The sequence below is a fragment of the Phalacrocorax aristotelis genome, chromosome 3, assembly GCF_949628215.1.
Source record: "Phalacrocorax aristotelis chromosome 3, bGulAri2.1, whole genome shotgun sequence".
Lineage (NCBI taxonomy): Eukaryota > Metazoa > Chordata > Aves > Suliformes > Phalacrocoracidae > Phalacrocorax > Phalacrocorax aristotelis.
Window position 1 is genome coordinate 116609402 of NC_134278.1, and position 22286 is coordinate 116631687.

Below are 22286 nucleotides of genomic sequence, written 5' to 3' on the forward strand. Positions count from 1 at the left end.
ATAAATTTATGATCTAACGACTGCAGAAATGGAAAATATAAGCAAAATGATTTCTTCATAGACTCCTCCTGCCCCAACTGTACATCATAACAAACTGGTGTGGTTTTTTTCCTGCATTAGCAGAAAAGGTGAATGAGTTAATACAAGGTAGGTGGCAGGTTTTAGGTCCAGGTGGTCACAACAGGTCACACAGCCATGCCTGATCAGAGTTGTATAAGGGGAAGGATTCCTCCTCAACCTCCTGGGTCCCTTTGTCTGTATTGCTACTCAGCCTTCATTTCTTTCTGGAATTTCTATAAACACATTTTTTTCCTGGTTTTATGGCTGCCCTCACAGCTCCAGCATCCTGCAAAGATTTAACTAGGCAGTATTCAATAGCTGTAGTGGATCTCAGAAGATTTGTGGCATGTCCCTGTTCTGCAGGAAGACAATGGTCTAGCAACACTAGTGAAATCAAACTGGTATTCAGTTAAAAAGATGACTACACTGTACTGTCTCATAGGTCAAGTGGAGCAAACAGAAGAAAATATTTTAATGTGTTGAAAAAATTATGTTGCTGCATGTATGATGTTTTTATGCTTCACAGTGACCTAATCAGGAGGATTCACAATAAAAATCACAAGCAGTGGCTTACACTATGGACTCAGCTGTCAGAGCTTACACATACTTCTCCCATAATCCTTGCACAAAACTTCTTTCTGAGTCTACTTTCAGAGGGGTTTGTGGGGTTTTTAATACCTTCACTTATGACAAGTATCCTGAGGCAAATCTCCTAAGGAAACAGAACTACATAAACTGTAGGCTTTCCACTAGGACCTCCAAGAATGATATACACTACTGCGTTTTCACGACACCCTACTGCATGGAACCTACTATGTTTTCATTTGTGTATCTACACAGAATCTCATCGGACCTGAAGATTCTCTTAAAATGTCATTCTCTTCCCAAAGACAACAGATTACCTCAGGCAATTTCAGGTTTTCAAATGATAACCATGATGCATGAGAACTTTGGAATGAAAATGCATCTTCTCAAATCAAAGCCAATAAGCTTTTAAACAGCAAATAGAGTCAATATTTTAAATTCTCAGATGACCAACTCCCTCTCTTTTTTCTTAATTAAATGCTGGCAGGGAAAAAGAAGCAGAAGGAAATTACTTATTTCCTAAAACAGATGTCTCGCAGTTATTTCACCAGCCCACCTGGTTTAGTCCTTACTACTAGATATGCTTGTTCAGCCAAAAGGAAAGCTGACATTGTATAAAAATCAACAATGTAAGTAAAATAGCTAAGCTTCTAGAACTCTTGCTGAATGACCTTTTCACACTTTTGACAATAGATGAGGAAGTTCTATCATCACCAGTCATCAATTTAAAACAAACAAACCCCAAAAACCTAGTTCCCAAAGATCAGAACAAGTTGAAACTTGGCTATTATACATCTTAATACCTAAGTCTGGAAGATTTCCTAATGCTAAGAGCTAAGGAAAGAAGCAAACAGAAAACCCCAAAAACAAACAAAAAAACTGGAAGATAGATAAAGACACACTAGATTCACATGCAGACCAGAGTCACATCCTCCCTAAATTTCAGATTACACACTGGGAGGAATACGGCCCTTGCTAGGCATAGAAAGGACTGAAAGACTCTTGAGAGATCACCCAATCTCCCCTCTCTTCTTTTTCCCAACACAAGATGAAACAGCAGCATTACACAAAAAGTTTGACCAGCCTATTCTCAGAACCCTTCTATTATGCAGATTCCACAGCACCCCTAAGGAACATGTTCCAGTGCTTTAGACTCTCTTATTATAAAGGTATGCCTAATACCTAACCCACATTTCTTCTGTTGCAATTCAAGTGTATTATTGCCCTGCCTTATCTACAGCAAACTCTGACAAAATCTTATTCCTCTGTGGATCAACTTCTAATATACTTGAAGACTGCTACTGTCAATCTCCCTCAGTCTCATTTTCTCCAGACCAAAACCAGCTAAACTTTTCCAGGTTAACAGGCCTCCACATTCTTTCTTATTTTGCTTTTGATACCACTCACTTCGTTCTTATTCTTCTTCAAATACACTGTCCAAAACTAGAAAATACTGCAGCGGAGGTTTGATCAGTGTTGGGGAGAGCAGCTTATGTAAAATGCTTCTGTTGGTATAACTTATTTTCTCCCCCAACAGTGCACTGTTGTTACATCCTACTCAGACCCAGTCTGCAGGCTAGGCCAAAAGGGCACAGATGTCCCAGATCCCTTTCTGATTTGTTGATATGGATATTGTTCCAGTGAAGCGAGTGTGGAACATTCCTTACATAACCTTAGCAGGACTGAACTCAGCCCTTAACTCTGCCCTGAGTAAAACCTTCTGCATTCAAGCCTCGCCCATCTGAAAACTGGGCAGAATATAAGCCTTATTCTTTCTGTAACAGTCACAAGCACAAACCAGTTTGAAAACTACATGGATTCAAAACGACAAGGCACAGCTGCTCAGTAATTTCATTTTTTTTTTGCTTCAATATACAATGCTTATCTTCAGGTAGAGTAGTGCATCTTTGCTCTTTCCAGAAACTTTGCTACAGTACACTTGCACACCTCACACCTGGTTCTCTTTTCACAAGCATTGGAGAAATCATACATGGCAATGAAATTAAAAATAAGATGACCCAGCTTTATTTCACCCAAGATTCAATCCCTTCTCTGATGCTTAAAAGTATTCCCCAGTTCTGCATGAGATGATGTGTGTGCATACTCACCCAGTCAAACATTTTGAACAAGGCAGCAGTATGTGAAGCTGTACTTTATTTACCATGTCTAGACAGCTATAGCTACACAAGTAATTCCAGCATTCCTTCTACTTTTTGTTATTTTTAACTCCTTATTTTTGTTGCATTTGTATGAACTTACAGATATTTCACTAGTTAATACAGCTTATCCTTTGATATTCTGTTGGTTTTCAAGTATTCAGTTCTATTGCCTTTATGCAAACCGATGGGGCTTCAAAGAGTACAACACGACCCAGCTACCTATCATGACAGTAACTGAACAGGGATCTCCACAGCTTCTTTTTATTGCCATTCTTATTGCTACTATGGCTATTATACAAACTTCTCTACATACCTATTTCTGACTAGCCGTGTCACTGAACCTTCACATCATTTCCTCCGTCTTGTTTATATGTTCCTACCACAATCTTCTCCCTCCAGTCAGAAAGGAGCTCTCAAGCTTCTTGCTTCTATTGCACTCTTGTTTCTTCACCCTCTTTTTAGCACCTGGCTTGCTTCTTCAGCATCCTTGACCGACAGGCAAAGAAATTATCCAGAGGACTTGATGCTTCCAAGGTAAGGAAGAAGATAACTGAAAAGAAGGTACCTGGAAAAGCCTTTTTCCTTCCTGATTATCACAGGGATACAATCTCTTCCTTGCTCCCTGTCACAGCAGAGAGAAAAGGGACTTCTGTTCGCCTCACCAGAACCACCCCAGAAAACACTTATTCTAGGAGAGCCAAGTAACCCACTCTTCAGTTTTCTTAATCTCAGTTTAAGATAGAGATGAAGCTAAACAGTGTATTGTTTGAAACAATTTACTACAGCAAAACTTGCTCCATTAAAGTAGGTTTTCTTCATTGATTTTGACAGATTCTGACAAACTCTCTGCTGTCTACAACACAGGCTTGTGTTTTCTTTTAGATGGATGGGTGTCACTGAAGTATCAAAGGAGCACATGCAGGCACAAGAGCTGAGATCGTTTTGAAAGGCATGCATATTCATATTTACATGCCCCCCAAGAACCCTTTGCTGATAAATTCTCTTACTGACACAGCCTTTTAGCGCAAGTCAGAGGAATTCACAGTAGTTATAATAATTTTGTCCTGTGCAAGTGCGTAACATACAAATCACGCAGATTTGAAATCTGGGATCTCCCAGCAGGTTTTATGAATCAACTTTTGTCTTCCTTGTCTTTTTTTACCACTACAAAAGATTCTCTATATGCAATCCTCAAGCAATAAACATCCTATCTTGAACTACAGCCATTTTCCATGCTTAAAGCAATTTTTAAATCTCTAATCAATAGCTGGTAGTGAGAAATGTAACTGTCATTTCCCTTTATATAGTTTAGGCTGTTCCAATAAAATATACCAACCCAAATAAATTAACAGAGACTGCAATATGGTTTGAGGTGTCTGACAGAAAAGCCTCAACTTTGTTCAATTACATTTATGGGGGGGGATAATTCTTTTAATCTGTTTTTTGTTTGTTTTAAAGGTATTACATGAAGACTAGATCCACAAATGGATACGATGTTAAAAAGCTTAAATTTTAGCCTTGAGCTATACCACTAATCAGTCCAAGGTCTCTTGTACAAGGATGAGTGAGGTTAATTCACATGGAGCAAGCAGCCTAACTAGCACACTGAACAGGAATGTGCCCAACCCATTAAACAGGGAACACTGAGGACATGAGACTGCTTAGTTCAAATCCTTTTAGGGCTCAGATGCATTTCTTTGAGGAACTGGATGACTCTTCACTACAGCTGGGTCCCTAACCCCACCATGACTATGCCATGGCACTCCTTAGGGAGCTTATTCCTGAAGGAGAGTTTAGAAATTCAGTCACCTAAGCCATGTTAAGGATAGGCAGAGAGATGAGTGCTTCAGCTGCAGGTCCAGGTGGGAATCAAGCAAAAGATTAGCGCCTAGATGGCCTGCCTTCTCCAGAGAAAAGCACTTCTGAAACAGAACTTCACACTCTTGAAGAGCCTCATGCTTGAAAGTACACATCCACATGCCTCAGGTTTGGGACTGGAGACAGCTCCAGCTGTAAAAGCAACCCACCACAGAATTCAGGTCCACAAGCCTTTTTTAACTCCCATTCAAGTTATCCAGACTCTTACATACCTAAAGCTTATCTGGACCCAAAAGGCTTTCACTTGAGGGATAAGGGAACCAAAGCCAAAAAGCCACAATAGACACACAGACAATTGTCTTGAAGTTTAGGACAGAAAGCCATTCTACACAGTATTTATCTCAGCTGCAATGAAGCAAAAACAACTTCAAAGCCCACCAAAAGCAATTTTCTGCTCATGGAGGCTACTGCAAGTACTACTCGAGGAGCTGCATGCTTAGATAGTGAAATCAGCATCTTTACACACAAGATTACAGCAATACAGAAGCTCAGGTGGGCACAGATGAACACAGGTTATTAGTGTCATTGACTTTAGAATCAATACTTTAGAATTACCTGCTAAATATAACCATTACTACCCACTTTATCAACAGGACTCTTTCAAGGTCTGAACTAGGCCTTTATGCACTGGGAATGAGACTCATTCCCACCTGATCTCACTCATCTGAAATTACGCATTTTGCCTCAAGAGAGACTTTACCCTGCCCTATGATAGTATTACAAGTCTTAAGTTAGAAGTGTGTTATTTCGTTAGAAAATAAATTCCTCAGCACAGTTTCCCCTTCCCAGGGCACGTGACTCACCTTAAATTAAAAATCAAGTCTTAGGTGCAACACTCAAAGTGTTTACCATTTCCAGGAAGAATAGGGAATGAAAACTAACTTATTACCACCTTACTAAGTATATTCACTTAACATTCCATTTCCTGAAAGGACACAACTGAAAAGCACTACGGAAGTCAAAAAACTGTAAAAAGTGACAAAGGACAGAACATCATGGAATGAAGTTATAAATTAACACAGCCCTCTTCACATGCTGGATCACCATTAAAAATCTTCTCTCCCAGCACTGCATGAAGCCAAGATCTTTTTTTTCCTTTAATTTTCTGAAGGGGTAAAAAATTACAACAAATAAGGATGTCACTGATTCTGAAATCTCAATTTCGCTGGGTAGGAAAGGACCTTCTCGCAGTACCTTTTTGGTCAACACTTCTTCACTCCTTCTGGCATGGGTGATGGCACTGACATCAGAGAAAAGCACTTTCAAACCTACGAGGAAAACCAAACTTAGCTACCTGCAACAGTCAGAACCAATTCTTGGTATCCAAGACTTGTATCGAAGCTTGGCTAAGGGACTTCTAACATTTATTTGTGTGGGTTCAATCAGTCTCTATATCCAGCTATATTACTATTTTTCAAACACATCACAGAGGTTTTCCCCTACAGACTTTCCTGGAAAGCCTCTTCTCTTTTTCTTCTTGAGAAATCTTTGGCTTTGGAGCCAATTCTCTTTCATCACAGCAGTTGAGATGCATTTGTCTCAACTGTGTTTTCCCCTAGCTATAACAGGTTTTGAACTGATTTTAATTCTATTTGCCAGATCACCAATCTGTTTTTTCCAACATTTTCCTCCACACTGCTTTTATCAGTCTTGGCCTCTATATTTTAAAGTATAGAGAGATAATAATTCATTTTTGGGTGAATGTAATGCTTAAATTAGTTCCTATAAAAGCACCAGCACCCTTTGCCTGTCACACAGACATTCAATTACTGGTGAGCTCAGAGCCATAAAAATCTTTTCAGAATCTAAAGAGAAAAATACAGTACTTTTTTTGGGGTGCTGATTTACTGGTCTCAGCTGTGAGCCCTTTATGGATACACAAACAATCACAAAGACTGCCTAGAAAGGGGATTAAAATGCCTGCAGCTATAGTATACTGAGAGAAGTAGTTTGAATTTATATAGAGTTGTTCTGTCTCCAAGGATTTAAAGAACCCCATAGTCTTTTAAAATTGTTAAATAACACGTTAACAAATAGGTTTTGGGTTGGTTTTTTTTGTTGGTAGTCCCCCCCCCCCCCCCCCAGTATTTGTCATTCTACTTTTTAAAGCAAAAGCGAAGTATATGTGCTGCTTGATTTGAGAGAGTTAACTGCATTAGAACGAACCTAGTTAAGCCACTTAATTTATGTTTGGAGTTTATCCTCATGTTTCCAAGTCCCACTGGAATCAAATGCAAACTTTAAATGGCTGTTATGAACCGTCATGCCTTTCAGTAGCAGTATGGGTAATGCTCTTAAATGGGAGAGAGGACGCTTTACTAAAATTGTTCGGGTTTTGTAATCAAAAAAGCCACACTATTGTTTGACCCTGATGCTGACTGCACCAAAATATTTTCTTAAACATTTTAGAATGTCCCTGAAAAATCTACCTTGCCTCTTCAAGGAGAGCAAAGGCTTTGAATACACATGCAAGCGTTTTGCATTTGAAAAAACAAAACAAAAAAAAGTCCCTGACATTTATACTTACTCTATTCCCTTATTTGTATTTGATTATGTACAACCTCATGAGCAAAACATGAATGTCAGTTCCCATGAGTGACTGAAGTGAATTTGACTCTACGTTCTCTCCAAATAGAGTGTCTTGTGATTTCTCAATTATTTCTGCTTGTTAGTCTTCTAACTGTTCATTCTCTTTACCCACCTCATTCTGCTGGCTATACCTCATTTAATCAGAGTATCACCTTAAGATCCCTCCCTTACCTCCAAATTTCCCAAAACTTTCATTTAGAAAAGTTACTAGCATTCAACTCTAATATCCGTACCTACATATGTAGGCAGAAGTTCCAAGGAACACAATGCAATGCTCTAGTTAAGACAAGCCAGTAAGAACTATTTTGCTGTTTACACAGAGCGGTTCCACAAACAAATACCAAGGGTGGAAAGATTATCTGACCCACTGAAGACCTGACGGAGCCCTTCCCTTGAAGTCAACAGACACTGAATTGTGGTAGAATGCCAAGTCATACAGATGCATTTACATGGAACATGTGTCATATCTCTGTATGCATTCTTTTAAACAGTAAAACATTTGTGTTTTACAGCTGTTTACCCATACTTACTGATGAGGAAATACTATTATTATGATGTAAGTGTCACATGTGAAGTCAGAATGGTGCAATTTCACAAAAATATTTTAAACTGGAATTTCAAAGCAGCACCTGTTTTTGCTTAAATCAACCTATGAAGTCATCAGTGCAACCAGCATATGTAAATTATGTACGAGCTTAAAAAAGAGCTTGTCTAAGTTATCAGTGTATTATGCTTCCAATAGTAGGAAAGTTATTGTTATGGCAAAATTGTAACAAGAGTATTCTGCACATCACAATTCTAAGCGGTGGGACATTTTCTTCCACATTAATCTTATTTCATGTATATAAACATATGTAAAGTTATGTTATAAAATAAGGCAATAAAATATATCAATAGTTAGAACAGTTCACATGACTTTCATATGATTGTTTCAGCTTCATCTTTACTCAAGAATTTAAGTGTTGCCCACAGAACCATGTGCATATTCTAAAAGTCTAACACCCGTACTCGCCCAGCTTCAAGCCACAACACACACAACTAAGCCATAGTAGGGTGCTGCAAGCCTGTATTCACTAACCATTATGTAACCTGTACTATTTAAATTTGAGACATGTTCTCATTTTCTATCTAAAATAGAAGGGAACATGTCACCTTAATGCATTTTATAAGGAATATTAGTGAAGACCAAAAACCCCCATCTACCTACAAGAAAGGGAAAAAAGTCTTCCATACTATTCGGTGGCAGAAACATAACACACAACTTCAATTGCAAAATTGGCATAGAGTTCCTACGGCCTTCCTAAATAAATAGCTTAAGCTCATTTTCCTTCTTTAACATATATTTACTTCACACAATGCCATTCCAGCTGTGGGTAAGGTACTCTATACCGACTCTTGACTTTTCCTTTTACTTTTAGTGTGATTTCTGGTCACCTCAGCCACTAATTCATGTATTTTCACAACATGCCTCTAACACAGGGAAGTGGTGGCATCATCATTGTACACATAGGGAACCGTAGCCCAGTAAGGGGTGTGCAAAAGTATCTGACACATACAGGCAACACAAACTCCAACACTGGACAACTGATTGCAGAAGCAGAAATTGCACTTTATTCAGCTCAACAGGCAAAATGCACAATGCCACTAAAAACTAGCCCTCAACTGTCTCAAGCTGGAAAACGAGGCATATATTTAAATGCATTTTCTGAAGAACCATTTAATATTAGAAGCTGATAAAGTGAAACTGAGAGCTTCCTAAACTGTAACAAGCAGTTCTCACAATAACTGTGTTGAAAGGAACCCCAGAAAGCACATGTTCAGTTTAGAATTTGCTTATTATGATATAATTATACATTTCAAACCAATAGAAACAGCCCAGAATTCCTTTTCCTAATTTTCTTTAGCATTACATTTATAAAGCCAGGAATTTGGCACTGATATTTAGAGGATCCACGCTCAGCTCATGCTGACTAGAAGTTACTGTTTAACAGTGCCATTAAAATATCTGAGGCAGAAATATCTGAGCGGAAAATATCTGAGGCAGACATACCTGAATTACTTAAAAGTATAATCTTCCTGCTGTTTTATAGACTACTAGGTTGCAAACAGAATTTTACAGTTGACGTTTCTGTCCTGATGCCATTGCTACTGTTAGACTCTTGGAGGATGGTTAACCCTGAGGTTTCAAATATTCAGGTAGATTATAGGTTGAGTGTGCTGGTATGTACTTTTAAGAAAGCAGTGCATCCCTTAAGAATTAGATCAGAGCTCATGGTGAGCTTATGTAAGATAGGCTATTTGGCATGTCAAAGTATTTTTGATGTTACATTACAAATGCTGAGATCCACATGATCACATCCTTTTCAGTTATTCTTTGCTGATCATATCAATCCCACTGCAAGCTTGTTTCCATCACTATATATTCCATCTTCCTACTTGTGCTATACCATATTTATACTTCCTCTGCAGTTGTCAGTCTATCCAACGTGATCTTTCATTTGCTTGAGAAGGCTCTGAATTTCCAAAGCCTTAAGCATTTGCTAATTCTGCACAAAGATATCTGAAGATTAATTTGCAGTAGCTTAAATATACCAGCATACTGATTAAATAGAATCAGATAAAGTTATTACACAGTAAAGCATCTAACAGCAGATGATTTAGAAGCATGTGAACAGAATAACATTTCAGCTCTGAAGACAAATACTTTAAAATTACACAATGCTGTATCTATGGGTCTTGATTTTTTCTCTTTCTGTACTGGATGTGGTATAGGCCCCTTGAAAAAAGCAATATATGGCCACATAAATAAAACCATATTACAACACTAGGCATAAGGAGACAATTAATTATGGAGTAAAATTGTGACCTTTCTGAAAATTTGAATGAGCCAGTGAACTCAAAAAATGTTTAATACAACATCTTTAACATTATTTCCAGGGTGGGTTTTGATTTGTTTTTAAAAAACCAAGACTTTAAAAAAAAATCACTATAACAACTCTAACAGCCTCCCCCGTTAGACACAATTAATGACAATTGCAAATTTAGCACTCAAGAACCTAAAATTGTTATGTGAACTTTGTGACTTAACACTAGCTGTTCTTAGGAGAAGGCTTATATTGCACATCACAAAAGATCAAAATCCTTGACAGTAGAAATAGCTACTGGCAGGTAACTGCATTTCATGTCCCAGGGTGACTTTAAATGCTATTATTGTAACCCCGATGGCTTACTGAATTTAAGCTCTGTTGCTATGATGTATAACTTTATAGTAAAATTTAGCGTGAAAGGCAAACAAAGAATAGACCGTTTTGCTGTCTTTAATAAGACTACTATAGTCTATGTTCTGAAAGCTATCAGAGAGATGAAACTGCTCATAAGTACACTACAGTAAATATTCTAGGAGGAAACTTAAATGAATTTTAGTTGAAAAAATGTTTAATGTGACTTATCTTTAACATGCTTTCCTTAGTTTCTCCAAAGGCGCTGCTCCAGCAACACTATAATAGGACACTGAAACATGACTGACCATCTATGAATCAGAAGATGCCCAGAAGCACCTATTCAGGGTTGGCAGTTTTCCTCCCAAAGCACCATTAGCCCACATCTCATTTGCCTCCACAGGTATCTCAGGACTGATACTTGTTCCAGTTTCAAGCCTATCCATTTCATGTCACAGGATTGAAATAATCCACAAAAATCAACACCAATTGCAGCTACAGCTGGAAAAATAAGTTTATTCTATGGAGTACATCTTTCACAGATGCCAATCTGTCACAGTGTTAATACTTGAAAATAAAATGCATAGAAATACTCAGAAAAAAACATAACACTCACTCACTTTGCACCCCATGTTAATTGATAACTATGAACTCTTGGGCGATGCCACCAAGTATGACATGGCTACTATTTCTTCTCTGAAAAAATTATTTTATGATAAAGAAGAAAAAAAAGAGGTCTTGAAGTATTCAGTAATAACTTTCTGGCTTTTGCTTTTTAATAAAATTATTACATTTACCACTCTTTCTTTTCAAGTATCTCCACATTGCCATTACTGATTCCTTTGCTCAGTGAAATAAGAGGCTTTGCCATGAAACAAGATTATATATTTAACAGCAGTGACAAAATACCATGAGATCATCTGCTGTTTTCATAGATTTCCTCATATTAACTAGACAATGAATGTCAACCTTGCCACAAGCATGACAATTCACAGGAGCTCATCCCTCAGTTCATGACAGATCTAGGACACTGGTGGTCATCACAGACCACTGGACATGAAATTTCACATCCTAATCTTACCTCATCATAATTAAATCAAACACCCCTAACATTAAAATACTGACAGTTTAACACTCAATTTTTTGTGGAAACAAGTAGTCTTCTATACTTGGAGTCCATTCCAGCACCTCTAGAAACCAGAAGCCACCCTAAATAAATATCGCTGGCCATGTTCTAGGCCTCCTGCTCAGGCTGGGGATATAGAATCTTAAACTCTAGTAACACACAGCTCAAACTGCACTCTACTAACAGATATCTAAACTGCTTCATCAGAAGCTGCAATCACTGACTCCCACCTCACCAACACAGAAGTGAGGCAAAACAGGCAAAGTGACTGGTTTTAGGCTGCTGAAAAGCTCAGTATCAAAAATTTCAACACCATACAAATAGCCTCAGGCTTAGTCCTGCATTTTACCTCTGAGGCACCACTGATCTTACTAGGCCATGAAAACTGTTTTAGCTATGTGTCCTTCAGGTGTTTCAGGAATCATAGGCTTTCTAATAAAGGTAGAATGTTTTACAAACACAGCACTCACTGAGGGGCTTCTTAGGATTTGATAACTAATACTGTGTCTTCAGCTCTTCACTTTCCTTCTCCCAGTCATGTCCGTCAGAGTACTGTAATCAACAGAAGAACTCCAATAAGCCAGAAAGAGCTGGAAGCACTGGCACCTTTGTCTTAGAGTTGCATAGAGTTATTTCTTTATGCTACAGCAGAAAAAGCCTCACACAACCCATTCGTTTAGGGGCAGCTTGGTACTTGCAAGCTACGCTGAGTGCATCTAACGTAGACTGACTCAAACAGCCTGAAAGAAGGGGGCAAAAGTGAATATTTTTTTGGCCAGAATCCAACCAATAACAGTTGCTCCAAGTACTGGAAGAACTATACAATCTAGGATTTGCATACTCTGTCAGAGGACAGGGACACAATCCAATCCTAGTAGCCACTAAGATCTTATTTGGAAGAAAGTTACAGCTGGCTGGAAGAAAAGCAATGGTATATTATTTGCAAAGGGACTATTGGTTGATGTTGACAATGTGATTAAATATCTTTTTTGAATCTTCTAAAAAAGAGGTGTAGTGCTTTGCAAGCAGTATACTTCATTAGTCTGAAAGCATTAACTGAAAGACCACTGGCTGTGCCCTCTTCTTCCCATTAGGGCCGAGATTCTAATTAACCATCAATAAATTTACACTTGAGGAAAAGGAAACGGGGGTTGCATTTAAGTATAAATGTACAGACCATAAAGATGTGTAATGCAGAAATGCAAACAAAGAAACAATATTTACAGATTTAGAAGGAAAGGCTCTTCCCAAATCCTCAGCAGAACCATATTTCTCAGTGCTACAGCAGAGAAAGTCTGTCAGGAGACTGCAAGTACCTTAGGTCTCCATGTTAATCAGTCCATTATTTAACTGCAGGAACTTTTCTCCAAATCAAATCAGCAGACGGTCTGTAATACTTAACCCATAATTCATCAGGCTCTTCATCTTTTAAGCCATAACTTGTCCTCAAGCTCCCCACACATTGGGGCATGAGCCAAGGCCACAAGCTGGGCACCTACACAATCCTTTTTTTATAAGTATGAAGCAGAAACTCTTATGCAGCCTCCATACTGTGCAGAAGTTCATAAACACATAATAAATTAGAGAAAAATAGTCACCAATGAGACCACAATCCTGGACTCCAACTTTCCAAGAAGGGTATCCATCATACTGAAAGTAAAGGGAACTGTCATCTTACACTGACTACGCTTACAATTATGCATGCTCTAGCAAGTGCTCACAAAGCACCTTTTAACTGAAGGAAAAACTATCATTTAGAAGTAGCATTATCAGATTCCAGCAGTGAATCAGGTTCTATTTTTTTCTTCATCCAGGAAATCTGTTTTGCCTCTCACCAGGATGCAGAACGTTAGAGCATTTGCTAATCTAAGAATTATCTCATGTTTAATTATTTTAACTTTTTTTCTTGTCTTGAAGTGTTACTGCAATTCAGGTGAACAAAAGAAATTTTCAAGAGCTTTAGAAAAAGGGTGGGGAGGGATTTTGGAGGGGGAAAGAAGGGAGTACGCTTTCTGCGGTTGTACTCACATTGAAAAGGTGATGTGAGTTGATCCTGGCCCAGTCTCAGTGGTAGCGAGCCCTCGGTGGACTGTTCTCCTGAAATCACTTTTTTTACTGGGTAATATTTGGGTTTGATCACATATTCCTGTGTTTGGCCATGATGAAGATTCATCATCAGTGTCTGAGACGAAAGGGGTATCATCCTGTTTTAGGGGAAAATAAAACAGAAGAGACAGAATGTTGTAAGAATTAATAAATTAGACTTAGAAACTACTGACAAAAAACTAAAGACAAATTCATCTGTACTCCCAAGTTCTCAAAATACAGTTTCGTAAACATACTAGTTTCCAATTAAGCACCTGATTTTCCATGCATTTAGCATTCTCATTGTTTTGTCAGCTGAAACACCTAACAAAGACTACAGAGATTATACCACTTCCTTTTCAACATAAGAAGTATCATGGACAGCTCAGAAAACAGAGGAATGGGAAAAAGTCTTCCTCAAAATCATGAGCTGGAGCTCAACTCTGTTAGCACACAGAGCTTTCCAGACCAATCAGAGAAGCAGCAGGGCATTTAAACCTCTTTCTTACAACACTCATTTAATACCAGGTATGTCAAGTAGAGCCTAAGCCCAACCTGACTTTCCCCCTCTGTTCCCAGAAACCCTGTTCCCTTCCCCACTATACCCCTCTAGCCACAGAGGGGAGCACTGCTGCTCTTCCACTTTTTCCACTTGCCTCCCATCTCATCAGAAGGTCCCTCTGTTTCCTAGTTCCACATTAACTTTCTCCATCTACTTTCTCTTTCCCTGCACTTTTGAACATCTCTGACAAGGTCCCACAACAGCATGGCTTTCACAGTAGAACTACTTCCTCTTCCTGTGAAATAAGATGATTCCTTCAAGCTCACCAATTCTCTCACTGCCAATCCCAGTTCCTTACTTATATTGTTAGATTCCTCCCTAAGAGGTCAGCTTCTCACTGCACAAGACTTTGCCAACCTTCAATAGAAAATCCCCTCTTTCTCTCAAAATATGGTTATTTAGCCACTATAGGTAGGAACCATTTCTTTACTAACAGACAAACTGGCCTTCACTCTTCCACAGTGCTAGCCAGCAATAAATAAGCAAGGGAACAAATCATGCAGCTGTTAGCCACATGCAGTGAAACTATGAGCAGCTTTGTGGCCCTGGGCTGCAGAGTTCCACTGCCTAGCAAGTAATCGCACACCTTCAAGTAACAAACCTACTAATGGCAAGTCTTCAAGAAGTTGTAGCTAGTGTAGATCACACTGTGGAGATACACATTCCTCAGAGAGTATCAATTACTAATCTAGTAACAGCAGTTACTAGGACTACATCATCATTTGCTCAAATGAAGGCATGGAGTGAGACACTGTAAGTCCCCCCCCACACTTTCTTCTCAACTAAGGGTCTGTAATAAGTTCAGTCTGCGAAAGTGGAAAAATGGGCAAGTCACGGGATTTGTAACAGCCACCCCTCCAAGAACCACAGTTCTGCAGAGTAAATAACTGTCCTCTGAGAATACAGTATGGGCCCTATATCATAGAGGACAGCCGAGCAGCACTTCCCCACAGTGGTGGGACTGAAGAGTTTCAGCCGAGTGAGAAGTCAGACGATTACTGTATTGTTTTCTGACATGTGGAGCCTGAGCCAGCCCCTATCTCCAAAGCAATGCCTGATTCCTTAGTCATGTTATTCGAGGATACTTAGTAACTGCTGTAGCCAATGGATTTGTGGTTAGAACAGACAATGGGGTTTTGTCCTACACAGATGCTCTTGTTAACTTGGATCAGTTTGAGAAAAAGTACATTCATTAACAGACATTCTATGACTCTTACATTCAACAGAAACGTAACTCCTTAGGCTATCTCCAGGTCAAATTTTTCTAATACAGTACTTACACAGTCTCATTATATTCAGTAAAAGTCTCTTTCCCAGATTGAGAGAGAATACGGTACTTTCCATGTTGTCTTTAGGTTTTCTACCAGCAGATCAAAAAAGAAGCTTCAGGGATGTTGGAGGTCAGGCTCAGAATTCAAAACAGGCTGATAAGAAAGATCACCAGGAAGACCTCAGCCTGCAATAAAGCTGAAGTCACTGCCCTTAGTACTGCTTACATATGAATTTCATTTCTCCGAATAGAATCCTTTCTGCACAACCTGTTTTTCCTACAGATTTCATCTGATGCCTATGTATAAGGACATCCATTTCTGTACCTGGACAGAAGATGGTCTACACTGAATTCTTCCAATGTTACATGTAAGCAGGTCATAACAACAGAGGTCAAAATACTACAGAATTTCATACTACAACAGTATCAGAAGTGTGTGTATATGTGTGTGTATATATAAATACAAAAATAAATAAATTTTAACCATGTTATCATCTTTGACCAGATGTAGATAGATGCTGCCATTTAAATTCCTGCTTGTTTTCTGTTAAGGCTACAACGTGTTGTACAGTGTTACTTTTTATATTATCACATATCCAGCCACACTGCAGCCCAATCCTGTCAACCTGGAGTCCATTATAACACTTAAAATTTAAATAAAATTTTTTTTAAAAAAATCATTAAAAAACCACCACCAAACCACACCAAAGACAGGAATGCCATATGTTGGAGGCTGAAAGTTTTACCACCAGAATTTAAAAGGTGCCTCTTCCTTCCTTCTCAGGTATTATAATTTTCTTCCTTAATTTAGCTTGCCTGAAGTATACTGTTAATTAATTATCGTTAAGGCAGTATAAGAGTAAGCTTTGTTTTGCAAGAGTCATTTACTTAGTAGTACACAGGAAAGCTGTAATCTTTAATCTAGACACTCCAGTTCTTTAAAAGGAAACACGGTCATCTGATGCGAGTTATTTAATCTTAGTTTCAATCTAGAGTAAATCACCTATTCTTGTATCAAGATGTATGCTTACAATAGTTGCATGGAACTGAAGTTAAGAGTTGTCTAGACCCTTTTTCTTGCACATTTATCCTCAGTTTTGATGATCTTGGTGTATAACTGCCAAAGATCTTAAGTACAGGCACACACAAAAGTAATCCAAATGTTTATAAATTGCCCAGTACTGGACATCCACTGCTAGTGTGGATGTGAGCTAACTGGCAGCTGGTTTTTGCCCATGATCCAACCAGCTCAACTGATCTTGCTCAGGAGAAGAGCAGTTCCAGTAGGAGATATGGTCAAACAAAGCGTTTATGAGATCCTTCTGTTCCGTTATTTTGGTATTCAAATTCTTCTCAACATGAATTAGTTCTTAAAGATGTTAGTTCATAATAAAAAGGACATTGCATAGCTGACTGCAATACTGCATCTTCCAGTAAAATCAAGGATACTCGTCTAACTACACAATGGGAGCTACATGCAACCAGTCACATTGCTCTATCAATGGCTTGGGTATGGACACTAGTGAAGGACCTGGGTCTTTTCTTCCTAGGCCAGCACATAGGGGGTCTTTCAGTGCTGCAGACTTCCAAGTAAGAAGATATGATTTCTAGTGGGCTCAGCAATAGTGAGGAGTATTTTTTTCCCTTGTATTGATCCCTGTGAAATAAATCTTCAGAACTACCCCTTCTAACTGATCTCAGAAACCTGAAGAGAGCCTGAGCCTCAGAGAGAAGACATGTAATATGTCAGCACTGAAAACAGTTAATACAAATGTAAGATGTCACCAGGAAACACTTCAGGCCTAGTTTGGTAACAAGCATCCCCCCAGTCCCTATTAAGCCTTAGGAAGTGATCTTAACAGCTCCACTACAATGTATTCCCAATCCTCTAAAAAGCTGCATGCTTTTTAGATAGATTTACATACAGTTGTTGCTATGGATGTTGGTGCCAGCTCACGAAACAACCCTCCTACCAGCCCAGTACTACTGCTTCTTCCCTTTCCTACACAGTGGCCTCTGCCAAGTCCTGTTGCATGAAGGCCCAGGTGTTGTATCCACAGTCACAGAGGCCCCTGGCCTAAAGCAAAAGTCAAGCCTTCTACTATGTTCAGATTCATTTAGCAGTCCCAAGGCAAACGGTTCAGGCAGTTTACTTTCTGTTCAGAGTACACTAGGGCAGCAATGCTAGTTACTGAATAGAGCATTTTCATATATTCCTGGTGTTTGAATATCCAAATTAATAAATAAGTAGCAGGATAGACTCATTTCTTCACAACACTACTCAAGGTTCAAGGCCACTAGGAATAGCTGGTGGTATCTTGCTACTGCAGCCCACAAGAGGATGCAAGTGGATCACAGGCACTCTAAACCAGGTTTTTATGATTTAAAACAAAGAAGTGAAAGGCGTACTTATCAACTCATGACCACTGTATTTAATATTAAGAGAAAAGTAGTTTTTACCTATTAACAACCACCATCAGTTCAACTGAGGGTATTTTATTGCTTACCAACTTTAGCATGTTGCTTACTGCACATTTGAACATTGCACAACTCAGCGGAACCCCTGGGCATAGTTCCAATAAAAAAATATTCAAGTACTACTAATGCTCCCTGTAATGCTAGTTAAAAAGATGCAATCATTAGTTCCAATCTTTAAATTTTGCATGAAAACAGTGAAGACAACACAAGATTTTTGCATTACACAGGCTTATGTCACTGATTTATCTGGTAGTTCGTAATTAGATGCTCAAAACTGACATTAACTTAGTGACAAAAACTTTCCATTGCTGAAGTGTACACTAGGCAGACCATTTTCAACCAACAAACAGTGACAGATACTAATAAGGCTACAACAGTACTGCAGAGGGAGAACAAACATTTGCAGCTAACTGTCATGCAAAAGAAAGTTTTCTTGCTTGATAAAAGCAAACCAGGAATGCAATGTATCAGAGTAACTCTGGCAAGCAGAAATGAGACCAGCAATGTTTGGCATGAAAAGTACTGTCTAGACTAAATAAGACAAGCCTGACTCAGGCTGCTTTCTTCATTTTATTTACTGTAAGTCTGATGCTCCCATGCTTGGCTCCTAGCTAGTGATACTTAAAAAAAAAATCTAAATTGCCAACACGATCATTTTATACAAACCTACAAATTAATTCCTTCTTCACTACCTCCTGTCAAACTCACAATGCACAGTCAAAAGGAGAAAAAAATCCCAGCATTTTCTGAAGATTATGAGATAATAAAGAAAGCATGCAGTACAGTTTAAAAGGCATGAAAATGGAACTAAATCCCCCCCACCCTGTGAATTATTAAAATTCAGTGGCTAGTTCAGCCTGACCTTTGCCAGCTGTTTTCTCCTTACATTGCTTCTCTGATTTTTCTAAGATAAATGAAAAAGTCTAACTTCCCAGCTGATGATGAACAGATGGGATTTCTTCAAAGCCCTTTACATTATCTTGCCCAACATTAATCAAGCATGGCCTGTTTCACAATATCCTACCAGTCACAAGAAATAAGAGAAAAAGTGCTCAAGCTTTTCTTTCTTTTCACCATTGCAAAAATCCTGCACAAAATTGATTTTATGTACAAAAATGCGGGGGGTTTTAATGCATGATTAAGAGTCCTGTCCCTGAAATACAGCGCAACATTGTAAAACAAGCACTGAGACCTACCTGCCCTAGAATAACTAGGGTTGCTTTAGTCTTTTCATTATAAGCCTACCTTAACTTTGTATCGTTGTGATACACTTTTCCCCAGGCAAAAATCTGCAAGTTTATGGTTTGGGTATGACTGACTTGTTTTCAAACAACACCTTCAAGCTACTAATTTTTACTCTTTTTTTTACCCCTTTAAAAGGTTAAGGTGTTATTTACACCATAGACAAGATCTTACTTGATACAAATCAAGTTAATTTGATTTGTTAAGGATGGAACGCCACAAACCTTAATAAGGATATTTAATCTCCACCAAGATAAAAAAGGTCAACAGGGAATCAAAATTGTTTATAGAAGTTTCCCACAGAAATGTAAAACATCAACTTTTATCCACCATTACCAGTTTTGCCCAACAAATATAATTTCTGTGGTAAAATCCTTGTTGAAGGATTACCTTCAGGTAATCAGGGATTACCTATTCTTAACTGCTAAAAAAGCTAGCCCTGTATTTGCAGACTCAGCTGAATTGCTCATTGTCCTTTTGCCATCATAAGCTGGTGTTAATAGCTGAACTAAAGCTCTGTGAAACAGTGTTTTCAAACTAAGGGCAACTATGCCTCCATTGGTTCATTCCATCTTCTGCAAACAAAACAAACTGAAATGTGTAGATTTATGAACATTCTTCCAGGTTTCTAAAGAGAAGAGGTACACTGAGTTTTCCAGAATCATGAGCAAGGATTAATTTCCTAGATGTCAAAAGAAGTGGAAGAAGGTCTTAAGGCAAAAGAAATACATATGTTGGTTGAATATTCAGATACAGCGCAAAAATACAGATGCTCAGTCACACAACTTCATGAAAGCTATAGTTCTTGCAAGTTATGCAACAGCAGACAAGCATTTCTCATATAATAGAGCATTTAAAGACAAAATTTGAAGCTCTTCACAAATCCAGATGCATTAATTAGACATCCAGATTTTATACAGGTTCTCTGACAGACATACACCTTCAACTTACCAGGCACTTCTTACCAGCAAAGTTCAAGGAGGCAAACAACCCACCCAAACCAAAAATCCTAGATTTGTTGCTGACTTCACAGAATGGTAGGGGTTGGAAGGGACCTCTGGAGATCACCTTGTCCAACCCCCCTGCTTCAGCAGGGACACCCAGAGCAGGGGGCACAGGAACACATCCAGGTGGGTTTTGAATGTCTCCAGGGAAGGAGACTCCACAGCCCCCCTGGGCAGCCTGTGCCACTGCTCTGGCACCCTCACAGGAAAGAAGTTTTTCCTCATGTTTAGCTGGAACTTCCCATGTTCCAACTTGTGCCCATTGCCCCTTGTCCTGTCATTGGGCATCACTGAAAAGAGCCCGGTCCCATCATCCTGACACCCACCCTTTATATATTTATAGGTATTGATGAAATCCCCCCTCAGTCTTCTCTTCTCCAGGCTGAACAAACCCAAGTCTCTCAGCCTTTCCTCTCAAGGGAGATGCTCCAGTCCCCTGATCATCTTGGTAGCTCTCCGCTGGACTTGCTCAAGCAGTTCCCTGTCCTTCCTAAACTGGGGCACCCAGAACTGGACACAGTACTCCAAATGTGGTCTCACTAGGGCAGAGCAGAGGGGGAGGATAACCTCTCTCGATCTGCTGGCCACACTCCTTTTAATGCATCCTAGGATGCCATTGGCCTTCTTGGCCACAAGGGCACATTGCTGGCTCATGGTCAGCTTGTTGTCAACCAGCACTCCCAGGTCCTTCTCAACAGAGCTGCTTTCCAGTAGTTCAGCCCCCAGCCTGTACTGGTGCCTGGGGTTTTTCTTCCCCAGGGGCAGGACCTTGCACTTGCTCTTGTTGAATTTCATGAGGTTCCCCCTCAGCCCAGCTCTCCAGCCTGTCCAGGTCTTATTGGATGGCAGCACAGCCTTCTGGTGTATCAGCCACTCCTCCCAGCTTGGTATCATCAGCGACCCTGCTGAGGTTACACTCTATCCCATCATCCAGGTCATTGATGACTATGTTGAACGGGACTGGACCCAGCACAGACCCTTGGGGAACACTGCTTGTGATAGGCCTCCATCCAGACTCTGCTCCATTGATCACCACCCTCTGAGTTCTGTTGTTAAGCCAGTTCTCTGTCCACCTTACCGTCCACTCATCCAACCTACACTTCCTTAGCTTGCCTATGAGAATGCTATGGGAGACAGTGTCAAACACTTTACTGAAATCAAGATAGACAACATTCACTGCTCTCCCTTCGTCGCCTGAGCCAGTCATGCCATCACAGAAAGATATCAGGTTGGTCAAGCATGATCTTCCCTTGGTGAATCCATGGTAACTCTTTTCGATAACATTCTTGTCCTCTACATGCCTGGAGATTATCTCCAGGATGAGCTGCTCCATCAGCCCAACTTGCCCTTCTGACCTGCTTTTGTTGATTTTGCTGGGAGGGGTACCATCCCTGACCCCCTGAGCCCCCACCCCCTGGACACTATATTTGATAATACTACATTCATGTAAGATATTTTGTCGGTGTCTTTGGGAAATCAGGGAGGGTAAACTCACTAATAGTTCAGCTTTTTAAGAGTGGCTGCCAGTGTCACAAATATTTGCATTAAAAAATTGCCCTTAAGGCATTCACTGTGTTGCAAGTGAGTCAAGATAAAGTTCACTAGTGAATGACAAACTTAACCAGAGCACTGAGCAAGTTCTATATATTATCTTTAGTAAAATTAACGTATGATATCACTTTCCCTGTTTCACATTACATTTTCTACAGAAAAATAACTTTTTTTTATAGGGCTAGTGGCATGTTACAGAATATTACACTGCACCGCGTAATAAAAAAATTACTGATAAAGACACATTAAGTAGTGATAATTTCTAATCTGTCCACCCACAAGACAGACTTTGAGATTAGAAAAGTATGCTAAAATGACAATTAAAAATAGAAACAAACTCCCATGCCTTTATGTTATACTATAAAGGCAAATGAGCACAGCTGCTGCAAAGGAAAACCATGTATCACTAATCTACTCAAATTCTTGAGCATGTCAAACAAAACAGAAGACAAAGAGCCCAGTTGGTTGATATAATGTAT

General features: G+C 39.3%; 1 protein-coding gene across 7 annotated transcripts in view; it reads right to left on the reverse strand.

Annotated features, from left to right (window-relative positions):
- The window catches only part of LTBP1 (latent transforming growth factor beta binding protein 1), a 210017-nt gene that overhangs the window by 146968 nt on the left and 40763 nt on the right, over window positions 1-22286 (reverse strand). For 6 of the 7 annotated variants that reach the window (XM_075089236.1, XM_075089237.1, XM_075089234.1 and 3 more), the window contains exon 4: window positions 13644-13819. The exons of the other annotated variant lie outside the window; for it this stretch is intronic. In XM_075089236.1, coding sequence (XP_074945337.1) covers window positions 13644-13819 — 176 coding nt within the window. The remainder of the gene's footprint in view (window positions 1-13643; window positions 13820-22286) is intronic. 7 annotated transcript variants of the gene reach the window in all.